At 38.5% G+C, this 14244-nt stretch overlaps 1 protein-coding gene across 9 annotated transcripts in view; it reads left to right on the top strand.

Annotated features, from left to right (window-relative positions):
- Window positions 1-14244, top strand: part of TANC1 (tetratricopeptide repeat, ankyrin repeat and coiled-coil containing 1) — a 105751-nt gene that overhangs the window by 49989 nt on the left and 41518 nt on the right. For 7 of the 9 annotated variants that reach the window (XM_062578306.1, XM_062578305.1, XM_062578309.1 and 4 more), the window contains 3 exons: window positions 8996-9097; window positions 12153-12274; window positions 13106-13295. The exons of 1 other annotated variant lie outside the window; for it this stretch is intronic. In XM_062578306.1, the coding sequence (XP_062434290.1) occupies window positions 8996-9097; window positions 12153-12274; window positions 13106-13295 (414 nt within the window). Of the gene's footprint in view, window positions 1-452; window positions 903-8995; window positions 9098-12152; window positions 12275-13105; window positions 13296-14244 lie in introns of those variants that run through there. One more of the 9 variants, XM_062578313.1, reaches the window with a different exon arrangement.

The following is a 14244-nucleotide window of genomic DNA, read 5'->3' as shown; positions in this document are numbered from 1 at the left end:
AATTATGAGTTCTCAGATTTGGACTAATCTCTCTGAGAAAAACACAGAGGGACCTTAACATTTAGCAGGTTACAAGTATCTGTTCAGAACAGATTGGAAATTGCTAGTCTGGGCACTCCTTGGACCAACATAGGGCTCTCTTACTATCTCTTTGAAACTGCTGTCCTGTTCTCAAGCATTCCACTTTTCATTCCATTTCTCTCATCCACTACCCCTTAGGTAGGTATTCAAAGGCTTGGGTCTGAACTAATCAGTCTGAAATCAGTCCTTGTATGTGAGGAGTCCAGTGTGTTGGCACTGGTAGCTATTTCATCACTCCTGTCGCAGTGGACAGGCATGATGACAGATGTACATAACTGAGATGGAGCAACATCTTTGCTGCAGCGCATGTGTGGTAACAGCTGCTTTTTTTGCCCATTTGTCTGCAAGTAGCTCAGTCACTAGAACCTCATAACCCAAGGGTAGGGTAAACCATGGCAGAGCAAGCTGAGCTTCCAGCTTCACTGGAACACAGAAAGCAGCGCAATCCTATCTGCACAGTTGACTGTGAGTGACCCTGTGTTTTAATAATTTACATAGGAGATGGGGGAGCTTTTTTTTGTGTAGGGGAGATTTTTTGTTTGTGGGAAGAGCTTGGAAGAATACCAATACTTCTGGCCCCAATTCAACCCTTGACTGTAACTATAAAAGGAGGGAAGAGAAAAGCTGCATCTTAAGTTACTAAAGAGCAAGAAATTAACAGCAGAACTAAAGCTACTGGTTCTTTTGGAGTCAGAAGCTTCCTTAATGAAATAGTTCAATAAGGAAGTGAATAAAGGAGCAGAAATAAAGAGGACGAGGAAGAAGTTGTCAGCGAGAGGACTCTATCTGGGAAGGGGAATGGTGAATGGAAAACTGTCACAGTAAGTTGTTTCTTTTTCTAGAAAGCTAGAATGAACATTGCTTAGATTGCTAATTTTATGTAAGTGTAGCTAAACAAGTATTGAAGCTCTGAAGGGATGATAGTTAATTGTACTGTGGTTTAGGAGGGTCAGTTACAAGAACAAAAATAATTGGTTAATAAAGGAGATTCCAAAAAGTGATTGTTATTCTTTAAGGTGTGAAACAAAGATACTGCCACTGTCTTTGGGCAGCATCTTCTTGTATTGCATTGACGACACCATCATGCTTGAACAGAGAAAGAAGGCAGCTCCGCTTTCAAAGACATTAGTTGATGCAGAAGATGACAGCTGGATGAGTCTTCCTGAAAGGTCTGATAGAACTTCTGTTTACTTAATCAGCTTACCTGATACTTGAAACTGGACTAGGTGAAAGGACCATTTTCACCTGAGATTTGTGTTTTGTGCTCCAAGCTTAAGAATACATGGAAACAGTCTCTTTTACATACAATAGGCTATTCATGTGCATGAACCTAAGCATGTGTCTTAATACGATAAGCTCAGGTTGGAAGGGACTTTAAGAGATCTCTATTTCAACCTTCTTCTCTCAAAGCAGGGTCAGCTATAAAGTGGGGCTCAGGGCTTTTTCCAGTCTCATCCTGAAAACCTCCAAGGATGGAGGCTGCAGAGCCTGTCTGAGTAATTTGTTCCAGTGCTTGACTGTCCTCTTGTGTGTGTGTGTGTGTTTTTTTTTAAAGAAACAAACAAAAAAAGCCCCCCCAAACGCCCTTACATCCAGTTGGAACTGCTCTTATTTGTGTCCGTCATCCTAAATCTTCTGCCATTCTCATCACAAAGAGCGTAGCTCCATTTTCTCTGCTCCATGTAGGTATTTGAAAGTTTCTGTTAGGTCTGCCTGCAGTGGGGTGGCCCCCGTTGAATTTGCTTCAGTTTATTGATATCTTTCTTGAATTGGAGATCCATAATTGTGCGTGGTGTTGTAAATACAATGAGTGCTGAGGGGGATAATCATTTCCCATGATCTCCTGGCTGTGGTCCTGTTCATCTAATCCAGTATTCTGTTGACCATCTTTGCTGCCATGACATTCTGTTGGCTCATGTTCAGCTTGCAGTCTGCCAAGACAGCAGAGGTGCTCCCCAGCTGGTCAGTCCCCAGTCTTTATCATAGCAAGAGGTTAATCCTTCCCAGAGGCGGGACTTTGTCCTTGCTGAATTTCATAAGGTTCTTGTCATTCATTCCTCCAGCCTCTCTGACTTCTCCTGGATGGTAATTTTGCCCTCAAATGTGTTGACTGCTCCCTCCAATTTTTTTTCTTCTGCCAACTTGATGAGTACTCCATTGCCTCCTGTGGGTTATTGATAAAGATGTTAAACGAGAGAGTTTTCAGGATGGACCCTGCAGTACTCCCACTTGTCACTCTCTTCTGAGCCTGATCATCCTATTAGTGTTTTACTCATCTTTATCCAGACTGTAACATCCTAAATTGGATACAGGAATATTTGTGGAAGACAGTATCAAAGGTTAGATACAGTTGAGGTAAATGACATCTCTGCTCTCTTCTTGTCGACGGACCCAGTCATTTTATCGTAGAAGGCAATCAGGTTGTCAGACATGATTTACTCTTGATAAATCTGTGCTGACTGTTGCTGATCACCTTCTTCATATACCCAGAAATGTGTTCCTGGAGGGCTCACTGCATGATTTTATTTTTTTCCCCCCAACATCAGGCTGGCTAGCCTCTAGTTCCCTTGATTGTCTTTTTGGCCTGTTTTAAAGATGAGTGCAACATTCGCCTTTCTCCTGTTTTTGGAGACCTCCTCCAGTCTCTGTGACCTTTCAGAGATGATAGGAGCCTTGCAAGAACACCAGCCAGTTCTGTCCATACCCTTGGATGCAGCCTGTCAGGTCCCTTGGACTTGCATGCATTAGGTTCTCGCAAGCAATCCCTCACTCAGTCCTTATCCACTGCTTGTAGTTTCATTTGCCCTTGAACCCCATCTCTAAACACAGAGGCCTCGGAGAGAATAGGTGAAGACTGAGGTAGGGAAGGAGAGTATATCAGCCTCATCTGCATCCACTGTTGCTACCCCCTACACCATTCAACAGTGAGGCCACAAACTTTGTTAAGCCTTTTACTAGGCACGTAGCAGTGGAAACTCTTCTTGTTCCTTTGATCTCTAGGTGAACTTTGGTTTTCCTAACATCATCCCAGTGTGCCCAGCAGTGTTTCTAAATTCCACCTTTGAAGTCTGTCTGTTCTTCCAGCTCCTGTATATTGATATTGTCTTTTTGTATTGAAGCTCAATCATTAGTTCAATCATGAGCCATGTTTAGCCAGGCCAGTCTCCTGATATGTCTACTTTTTTCTGAGTATCAGGATGGACTGTTTTTGTTTGGAAGAGGTTGTGCTTAAAGACCTGATAGCTTTCCTGAGCTCTTTTCTGTGGGATCTGACTTAACAATTGAAGCTGAAGACTGCTTTTCTAAATTCCAGCCTCTGTCTGTACTCTGTCATTTGCCTTTTTCACTCCTGTTAGGGTCTTGAAACCCATTATTTCATGATCACTGCAGCTAAGGCTGCCTTTGGTTATCACATCCCCGACTTGTTGGCAAATAGCAGGTGAAGCTGTGCATCACTCTTTGTTGCCCATCTAGTATCTTTTGCTGATCACAGAATCAGTAAGGCTGGAAGGGACCTCTGGAGATCATCTAGTCCAACCCCCCTGCTCAGCAGGGTCACCTAGAGCATGTTAGACAGGGTTGCATCCAGGCGGGCCTTCAATATCTCCAGAGAAGGAGACTCCACAACCTCTCTGGCAACCTGTTCCAGTTCTCCGTCACCCTCACAGGGAAGAAATTCCCTCTCACATTCAGGCGGAACTTCCTGTGGTTCACTTTTTGCCCATTGGCTCTTGTCCTGTCACATGGGACTGTTGAAAAGAGCTTGTCCCCGTCCCCATGACACCCTCCCTTCAGGTACTTGTACACATTGATAAGATCCCACCTCAGTCTTCTCTTCCCTGGGCAAAATACTGTCTTAGATAAAACCTTTTCTCTGACCTGATACAACCATCTTCCATTTTTGAAGAGCTTCCATTGTGCACATATAATTCACATTTAAACAGGCGAGGTTTTTTATCCATGGATGAGTTTGTGTCCTGTTCTAGAGCAGGACATGAAATTGCACTTACTGTGAGTTTTCCCAGTTATTGATGTACTGATGTCGCCTATCAGAATTGCAAGCACTGGAAGTCACTTCTACATGAGCTCACAAAGAAGGTAATTCAATGAAGACTCTAGCCTGCTCCACAGCTTTGAAAGCGTGAATGTTAAAAATATATCCTGAAGCTGTTTCAATTCTGATCCAGTTTATGTGACTGCTACATGTTGTTTGGGTTCTTTTAGAATAGTTGCTCTTTGTTGTTCAACTTCGATGCATCTAAATATAGTTCTGCTTACATTTGAGAGATTTGGGCTATTGTCTCCTTAAAGAATGTGGTTTTGTTTCAAAGGAATGTATTTTTAGTTGCTTCCACCGAGGCAAGTAGCCCACTTTTTCCCCCATTATGATACAGTGTTGAAAGAGCACTCTCTGGTGGTGGTTTGCAAGTAAGCTATATTTTAGTTACAAATTTGTAGTAATTTCAGTCTCTACGGAGGAATATAGATATATATTTCAAAACAGTTATCACCATATTCAAAGTTTACATTCTTATGTGGCAGTCTGAAAGAAGAGATAAGTCCAGGAATGAAGTGCCTCAGCACTGTTACAGAACCAAGTCATCTACCTGGGGCACAATTTATGTAGCTCTGTGATCTAGCAGGCCATATTTTTTTCTGGTATCTTACCCCATTATACTTAATGGGGTAATGCTTACCTTGGGAGCCTAAGGCCAGACTGTAGAGTTGCAGTTTTCCTTTAAAAACAATTGTCAGCTTAAATTACACATGAATACTAGCCAAAAATCAGTGTAGTTTTCAGAGACTTAACGAAGTACCTGAGGCTGCTGCCAGAGTGAAGGATGGGACACTTTATGACTACAAGTGGCACTGCCTGAATTTCTGTGACATGTTTTCATAAACAAAATACAGGATGTCACCGAGAACTTTGTGTGCTCTTGAATTTTGAGTCATGTACAAGAGTACTATTTGAATACCCGAATTGAAGACAAGAAAAACAACTTGACAAAGACTGGGCAATATAGCTAGCATCAGTCCTGCAGTGTCTGTCCAAGGTGCTTTCTGAACAGGATTTGCTTTGTTACTGAGAGAGATCTGCAGACCAGAAAAAAGGAGGAAAAACTGAAAACCAGAAGTGCAGTCCGAAGTTACATACTGACAGGGAGGAGGAGAGGAGAATTGAAGCCAGCCTGCTAGAATTCTTTCCATGGAGTGTGGAACTTGAATGCACCATACTGAGAAGAAATGGGCAAAAACTGAACCACAGGAAGTTCTGCCTGAACGTGAGGGGGAATTTCTTCCCTGTGAGGGTGACGGAGAACTGGAACAGGTTGCCCAGAGAGGTTGTGGAGTCTCCTTCTCTGGAGATATTGAAGGCCCGCCTGGATGCAACCCTGTCTAACATGCTCTAGGTGACCCTGCTGAGCAGGGGGGTTGGACTAGATGATCTCCAGAGGTCCCTTCCAGCCTTACTGATTCTGTGATTCTAACCAGAAAGCCAATTCTGTTTTATGCAAACATTGCAAACACTTAAGTGTTAAATTCTGTGAGAGGTAGGTAAATGTGTATCCCTGTGTTACTGGTGTGAAAGGAGAAAAGTGAGACCTAAAGGTCTGAAGTGTCAAAGTAGCACTTAAGGCACAATGTGATTGTTATTTTGTAGGTCTGAAACTCAGTTTTTACTTTTTTTGTCATTTTTATGATTCCAGTGTATTAATCCTTTTTAATTTTAAAGTTATCAGTTTTACATTAGGTGGAATCTCATGTTGTTTAGGGGATTTTTTGGACAGCCATATCCCTTGGTTTGAAAACTCTACCTTGGTTATATTTTGTAAGTTAGAATAAAGAGATACTTGACTTAAGGAAAATACCACTGTTAGGTTTATCTAAAAATTCTTTGTAAAGCTAATTAAAGTCAGTATTTCTCAAATGCTGCAGTAATGTTTATGCATATTGTTATAATTGATCATATATACTGAGAGAAGAAGCAGCTATAGATGCTGTGGCATCATCATGATTGACAAATATTGGCTCCAGAAATAGTGAAAAATTACTTTGGCAATTCTTTGAAATTTACTAGTAGCCTCTGTTTTTTATGTTCCCTAGTGTAAGTTAACTAGTTAATAGACCTCTCTCCTGTCATGAGACTTATACTTCAACTTGAGAAGTTTGTGAACTTTTTGTAGGAGGGAAAGATTAGAAAATGAGGGAGGAAATGTGTTTGTTATATTAGCCTTTAACTGTTGAAGTTATAGCTGTAAAATCAAATTTTTAATCTGGTACTTCATTTGTGATATTCTGGTTCCAACGTAAAAGATTACTCATCTCAAACCTTTCTTCACTCCTTTCTTTTCAGAAATGCATGATTTCTCAGTCAAGAAGTATCTAATTTATTATTCAGTGAGCCTAAACGATTGAAATACTACAAACTGTCATTTAAAAAAATCCTTAAATCAATTTGAGTTTTATGTGAAATCTTTATGCATTATAAATATTAAGTACTTCCATCAAAAATACTACTCTTTAAAAATTATAGCAAAACTTGTGAAGATACACTGTTGAAAAATAAGCATGTTATAGACATGTAAAATCACTGAGCATATGAGCTGTTAGGATAGAGTATTTATTAAAATTTATTTTGTGCTGGATCAGTTATAGTAGTTTACTAACTGGGATTCTCTGTACTATTGTGATTAAAATGGGTAAGTTGGGAAAGTTTGAAAAATAGGCTCCAAATTTTTGTTGTCTTTATTGGTGATGTTTAGAATGCAAAAAGCAATATGATAAAACTTTGACCCCTGGGATGTTTTTTGTATTTTACAGATGTACTGCTTAAACATTGCTGTAGTAGCAAATTAACTTTTCTGATTTATTCTCTGATCCTTGTTACTGCATCTGCATTCATCACAACCTTTCTTGTAAACCTTTAGAGTGTTCATGAGGAGCATGGAGGTTTTGAGCATTTTTTGCTGAGCTGGTCAGAGTTGAAAAGCATTCTTTTTGAAAGACTTTTCGAAAAGCGCCACTTTTTTCCCCAAAAATAAAACATTCCAAAATAAAATCAATTTGTAGTTGTTTCTCTTCCAGACTTAGGATATATAATGTTATAGAGCACTTCAGAGGATAGATATAATTTAATACTTAAGTTCAACTTTGTTTCAGCTTCTCTGATCTGAATTTGACAGAATTCAACATTGAGGTTCCTTGTAAAAACATTACATGATCATGTAACTCTAAGTCCAGGATTCTGTGGAGTTACACAGAAAACATTCATCCTGAAATAACCCAAGAAGTGAGTGCTTGATTCTGAGGCTCTGATTTTATTTTATTATTATATATAATAAGAATAGTATACGAACATACAAGATGCAAAAGTAGAAAGTTATAAGTGGAGTGGTTTTCTCTAATGCTTTGACACTGTGGCCTAAAGTAGGTATTTAAAAATCATCTGCAGCATGTTGTGCTTTTTCAAGTAAAAAAATTCCTAGTCCCGTGATAATGTTGTATTATAGCAGAGAACCTGAGACTGTGACTCAATAATATAACATGAGATCATATTTAAATATGAAGGGAAAATCTTTTTCTATTGACAAGAATTGGGCAAATCCCTAGAAATAACTGTCTGTCTTTCTTAAGCCCAGGAACTCACTGTGTTTGTAGGAGCTTCCAGCTAATCCTTAGATTCTTCTTGTCAAGCCATTAGAATGACCTTACCATGCCTCAAGCTCACTAAAACTCTGAAAGTTAAAAGGGGGTTTATCACACACATTACAAGAAATTAAGCTTGTCTCAATGGAAATTTAGGGCAATTTAGCTTTGTAGTGTGTAACTTGGTAAGTCTTCCTGTTCACGAGTTTTCCCTCTCTTAATGTTGCAAATATATATTGTTGTAAAATTCTGTTTACTTATTTTATTCTGGATGTGTATAATTACATAGTGGAGTTCCAGCTCTGCGACATACTGTGCATCAGTGTAGCAGTCTTCCTGCCAATACTGTCAGTAGCTGAATTAATATCAGAATTTCAGCCTTCAGTTTGTGTTGTAGTACAAGCTGATGTTGATTTAATAAAAGCAGTATCCTTTTTCTGGTAAACCGTTAGAGGGCAGCATCATTCTCGTTCTGTTAAGTACTTTGCTGGCCAGGAATACCATTGTGCATTCAGTGTTTCCTGTGGTTGTTCCTAAACCATATTTAGCAAAGAACTGGATGGTAAATAACTTTAAAACAAAGCATAAAGCTGAGAGAGTATCAAATTAATTTTTAATACGTGTATATGTGTGTATTGACTCTTTTTTTTAATACTGAAAAGTGATATTTGAACTTAATATGTACGTGGATTAGGAAGACACTGTTTCATGATGTCAGAAACCATCAATTGCCACTATCACTTTTTTTGAACATACCTTCACCTTTCTTTAGGATCAGAGCATGCATCAGTAGTTGGAGAAACTACCTAGCAATATAAAGCTTTTTGGATTTGAGGTATTTAGTGTATTAATGTTGCAAGCTATCTGCTTGTAATCTTTTTCTCCTAGTTTCAGAGATGTTAATAACAATATTATCTTCCTGTTGAAATGGAAGATAAAAGTTTGAATAGAAGAGGCCATAGAAAGCTGTCTAAGTTTGAACATGAAAAAGTCATTCACTAAAGTGACATGTGCAGAAAACTGTTTCAGGATTGTCTCATCAAGCAGATTGCTTTTGTTTTCCAGCAGAGTTTACATTCCAGAAAGTGAGCCCAAACAGAGCTTTTCTTTCTTGTAAGAGCAGCAGTTCACTAGACTTCACTGAAGCAGCCGTGTGTGTAAGAAATAGGTCTACTTTATTTAGACCTCTGAGGATACACACTGTACATTTGAAACTTGCAGTCCAGCTGGAAAAAAATTAGATGCACTCAGCTCTTTCCCACTTCAGGTCCGATCAGGAAGCCCAAGTATGTGGAAAGTCCTAGAGTGCCAGGTGAAGCAATTCTACCACTGAGAAAAGGGTCAGAGCAAGGAGAACCCAATCAAAATGGTAAGAATCCCTCTCCAATCATTCTTTATTTTATTTGATACAACAGTTATTCATTTTAAAAAGAATGATACAAAGGAGCCTGTGTAATAATGAAATTTGATTCTTTATCTGTAGGAACGTTTTGCAAATTTCACGTGCCTGTTTTAAGGAGGTGCTTACCAGTATGCTTATGAGATCTTTATAAATCTCTTAATTCTTGGACCTGTATGCATGCTGCAGACAAAATTATGTCCATGTGATTTTGATTACTATGTATGCCAGAAGCCTACCTAATTTGTTTTCATGTAAATTGATTCCATGTGTGGAGCTCCGCGCTGGATACAATACTTCATTTTAGAAGTTCCAGAAAAGATTGGTAAATAAGAGGGCAGTAATAGTAGACATGTATATTAGCAAAACTGGTAAAAGCTACCTCCCTAGAGTTAAGTGGTAGTCTTGAAAAATTTCATGTTTATTGACTTTGAATAGCGCATAACAAAGTGCAGCTTCAGTGAATGTCACGGTCAAAGCAAAAGGATCCTTAATTGGGTGTATGAGTATGTGTGCTGTAATCTTGATTTTATATGCATTGTAGTATGTTTCAGTTTAACTGATGTCATTAAAGTCACTGCATGTAACTGATCATATTCGAGCTGAAGATTTTTTGTTGTTATTATTTTAAAGGAAATCATATGTTCAAAAAGGAATGTTTTGTTCAAAAAAATCCATTTTTTAATATTTAATAATGAAAATAGAACTCACTGTAAATGTTTTCACTTTCTGATTCTGCTTCTCTATGCCCTATTTGGCATATTTTGGTTAGCCTCGTCTTCTTTGTGCCTCCACTTGGCAGCCCTTCTAGTGCAATTGTTAAGATTGGGCGTGCAACTGGGAGAGCACACAGTCCTCGTCTCCCTTACCTAAAGGGGCTCATCTCATGATGGTCTTCCTCTTGATAGAGTTGTATTACCTGATAGACAGATTACGGAAGTCGAAGTTAAGCTCTAATATTTAGGTATTAATCAGTGGTTGTTGAACTGAACACCTCAGACTACTGCCTTTTGTCTCTGTTGCTTAACTGACTTTAGTGTTACGTCTAAGCTCTGATCAAACCAGACAAAGGTTAAATTTTTACTAAAAGAAAACTAATCTTGTTGTTGTAACTTTTGGTGGAAGAATGAAGAAGTTGAGTTAACAAAATAAATAATTTCCAAGATCGTAATTGTAAAGTGTAATTGTAATATTCAAAATGACTACAAGTATTATGGAGAAAATATGTTTTCCAGTCAAACACTCAAAGACCAGTGGATTTGCAAAATATTCTGAGATAAAAAAAAGTGCATTACCTGCTTTCAGAAAAATTACGCAATTTCATAGACTTCTTTTCAGCTTTATTAAATAAGAATCAGATAATTAGATCATCCAGAAAAATACCTTAAGCCATCCATGGCATTAAAAAAATATATGTTCTAAGGGACACTGAGCTGGAGTGAATAATGAAAGTTGTTCGAATCTGTCTTTCTGCTTTTAAACTTACTCAGTAAGTCCACACATTGATGTTTCTCTCCCTCCTTCTTCACTCATCTCTGAGGCATTCCTCGTCAACTAGGAACTGGTTGTTATATGGAGTCTCCATATAATATCCCAGTAAAACTTTGAATGTCCCCACTTTGGTCTAGGTACTGCAGAAAGCTGTCCGAGAGAGCACTGTGGGGAGTGCCTTTGGGGACCTTGTACCTTGCTGAAGTGTAGGGGGGTAGCTCTCAAGAGCTTGCTCAGAGCATGATGGAGGTGGGACTGTATAGCTAGGGTAGATTGTAGGAGTGAAGAGAGACGGGTGGGAGGACTAAGTCAGAACTGGGATGGCCAGAGGATTTGCATGGGAAGATAGGCTGACTTACACTGAAATCTTAGCGAGAAGTTAGAGCCAGGACTGCGCTCTTCAGGGTGGTGAGATGGCAGTATGGGTGAGGAGAAGTAGGGTGCTAGTGGGGATCCACAGGCTCAATGCCTTGCCCAGACTGCGCTGTTGGGAAGTAGCATTACAAGTGCTCCTGCTTTTCTCCTCTCTCTGCAGGGTCCTAGTGGTGATTGAATCAGCCAGCAGTTTGCTAGCTGAAAATTCCTGATGTAAGCTATTACATCATGCTCCTTGATAGATTGAGTATTTATACCTGAGAACAGGACAGGCCTACAGATTGTGTTCTTTTTTTAATGGATAACGGACCTGAATACTGTGTAAATGTTGTTGTTAGGGATGGGGTTTTACAGATTGGTAGGTGTTGCCAAAGCTGTGACCATCAAATAAAATGGCAGGAGAAGTGAGTTTGTGAGAAGTTATATTAAGAGCAAGTGTTTTCCCTAAAGAAGTAAGTGATTGAAAATAGCTAACAAATATGCCATTATTCAATGGCTGTTTTTATTGAGGGGTGCCTCTTTTTGAGCTTGCAGTTTCAGTATGCCTGAACACTAAAAGGTAAAACAGCCCTGTACTGATAAAATTACATATTTTTGTAATTAGAAAAGCTAGGAACTTTAAAGCTGAAGTCACATCCTTTGCATAGCAAACACAGCAAAAATGTATGGCATTAGTTGCAGTGTTAACTGTGAGACTGCAAAACATCTGTTACTCACCTCCACTTCTCAAATTTGTAACTTTTACAGAAAAAAAATCTAAAAAAACTACTTGAATAGAATTTCAATCTGACACTGAATTGTGACACTGCTGAGCTTAATGCTATAGGTAGATGATAATCATCATATTAGTTGTCAATCCAGTGATGAATTGTTTGTCTTTTCTTAATACACATAACTGGTTGCACCTAACCATTTCTTTTTTTTAACTGCCAAGGTTTTCTCCTCCCTGAAATTTGTGCACGATATACAAAGCATTCAAGACACACCAACACTTTAAAGCCTAAAGGACAAAAAAGTTAAATGGCATCAGCTGCTCTTAGATAATATATTGCTGACAGAAAAGTTGGTGTTCAAACTTGACTGTATTTTTTCTGCTTCTTGTAACAGTTTCCAAGGATAAGACTGTAATCTTTTTTTTCCCTCCCTCTTCTCTCCAAAGCAAAGCCTGATAAAGACTCTAGCTGTTCTCCTGCAGCACAAGAATTAATGACAAGATTGGGTTTTTTACTGGGAGAAGGGATCCCAACCTCTGCACATATAGAAGATAAAAATGAAGCCATGGTAGGATAATAGAAAATAATGTATTTAGTATTCATCCTATTTCTGAGAGGACCAATAGTATTTCCTCTGTCTGCTAGTTGCATTTATTTGATATTTAGCAAAATACTATACATATTAATAGAAATACAGTAAGGGAGTTGTAAATGAATTAGAACAAGCAAGAAATATTTTTGTTTGTCTATTTTCTTTTTCAAACTGTGGGATAATTTTGCATTCTTCTACAAAAAAAAGTGAACTTCTGAAGGGTAGAGTCATCATCAGTATTGGAAACTAAATCTAATTCACTGCAAGTGTGAATATCTTCTAGGGTTCTCTCTCGTATATTTCAGTATATATTTAGGAGGAACCTATATTATTTTTATTCTCAGTGATATGTGAGAGTGGAAAATGTGAGTAGTTAAAGTAGGAACGTGCTTTGGTGGTGTGGAGTCTTTGTTTTTCTTCCTTTGCCTTATAAATCTTGGCACATCAGTTGTAGTATTCAGTGATAGTGATATGTGAATAAGACTGTAATTTGAGTGTTTTTAACAGAGAGAATGAATAGTGGAGTTTTTTTAGTGAATGTTTAATACAGAAGAAATCTACATCGCTGCAGTTCTTGCGCTGAACTGTGGATTTTGCTTTTTTCTTCAGAGGTCACTTTTAAGAGTAGTTTGTAAATAGATCATTAAGGCTCCCACCTCAAGATAAAGCTTCCATTTCTTTAAGTTCTTGCTTGGAAATGGGTTCTTTGCTTTGTTCTTAATCTACTTACTGATGTTTCTAATTTTCAAGACAGAAGATGTTTATTGCCTGCCATGCAATAACTATTCTTTTTGCTTCACATTGCAGTGTACAATAGCCAGTCAAGGAGTCAGTCCCTGCTCTACCCTCACAAGCAGTACTACATCACCTAGCACTGATAGTCCTTGCTCAACTCTCAATAGCTGTATTGACAAAACAGCAGTCCACAAAAGTAGTCCCTGTGGAACCATTAGCAGCCCTAGTTCCACCCTGGAGAGCAAGGACAGTGGAATTATAGGTAAGCATCTTAATTAGTTATGCAATTAATAGAATTAACCTTTTCTTAATATCACAAGCCTGAATACCTGCTTCATGTTCTCCTGTTTGATTTTATGCTGTGGTCTGGCTGCAGTTCCAAGTACTCGAGAGTTGAAAGTTTGAAATCATGCTCTTTGCCTATAACCGTAGCCACTTTTAGGTGTGCGTTTTTCTTAATTTTCCTGTTTTCCAGTGTAGTTCTAAAGTCTCCATGTTTTTCTTTAAAATTAGTAAATTTCTCTATTGTTTCGTTCTGTTCCTTATTTTCTTCACTTCTGTCTCTTATGTCTTGCATTGTATATGTCTGTATGATCACAGAACAGCTGGGGTTGGAACAGAACTCTGGAGATCATCTAGTCTAACCACTCTGCTCAAGCAGGATCAGCTAGAACAGATTACTCAGGACCATATCCAGTTATGTTTTGAGTATCTCCAATAAAGGAGCCTCCACAACCTCTCTGGGCAACTTGTGCCAGTTTGCAATACGTTTCATAATGGCAAAAGTTGAAACCAGTTTAATTTTCAACTGAGGAAAAAAATAACTAATACTACTTCATGTGAAGATAGCCTAGATCAAGCTGTTTAAAAGCAATACAGACTTGCAGTAATTGGAATCAAAGTGAGGCTAAAATGATTCATCAAGGAATAGGTGAAATTGTGTGAACCTCAACTGAATGGAAAACTGAGCTGAGGCTCTATGTGTGTCCCCAAATATGGAATCATTTAACTTAGAAAAGTAGCTACCATCACAGACCAGCTGTTAAGTGGCTTCTTTTACCAGCTACTTAAATATTTCAGTAATATTATTCAGTATCAAAGAGGAACTCTAAATTCTTTACTCCCTTGTTTGTACTGTCATCTCTGTTTCTGCTCCCTGCCTTGATGGGTTCTTGTCAGTATCATTATCTTACCGTATCCTTGAGCATCCA

This window comes from Rhea pennata, chromosome 6 (genome assembly GCF_028389875.1).
Source record: "Rhea pennata isolate bPtePen1 chromosome 6, bPtePen1.pri, whole genome shotgun sequence".
NCBI classification, from domain to species: domain Eukaryota; kingdom Metazoa; phylum Chordata; class Aves; order Rheiformes; family Rheidae; genus Rhea; species Rhea pennata.
The sequence above is the reverse complement of the archived record's forward strand: the minus strand, read 5'-3'. Positions and strand labels throughout refer to the sequence as shown.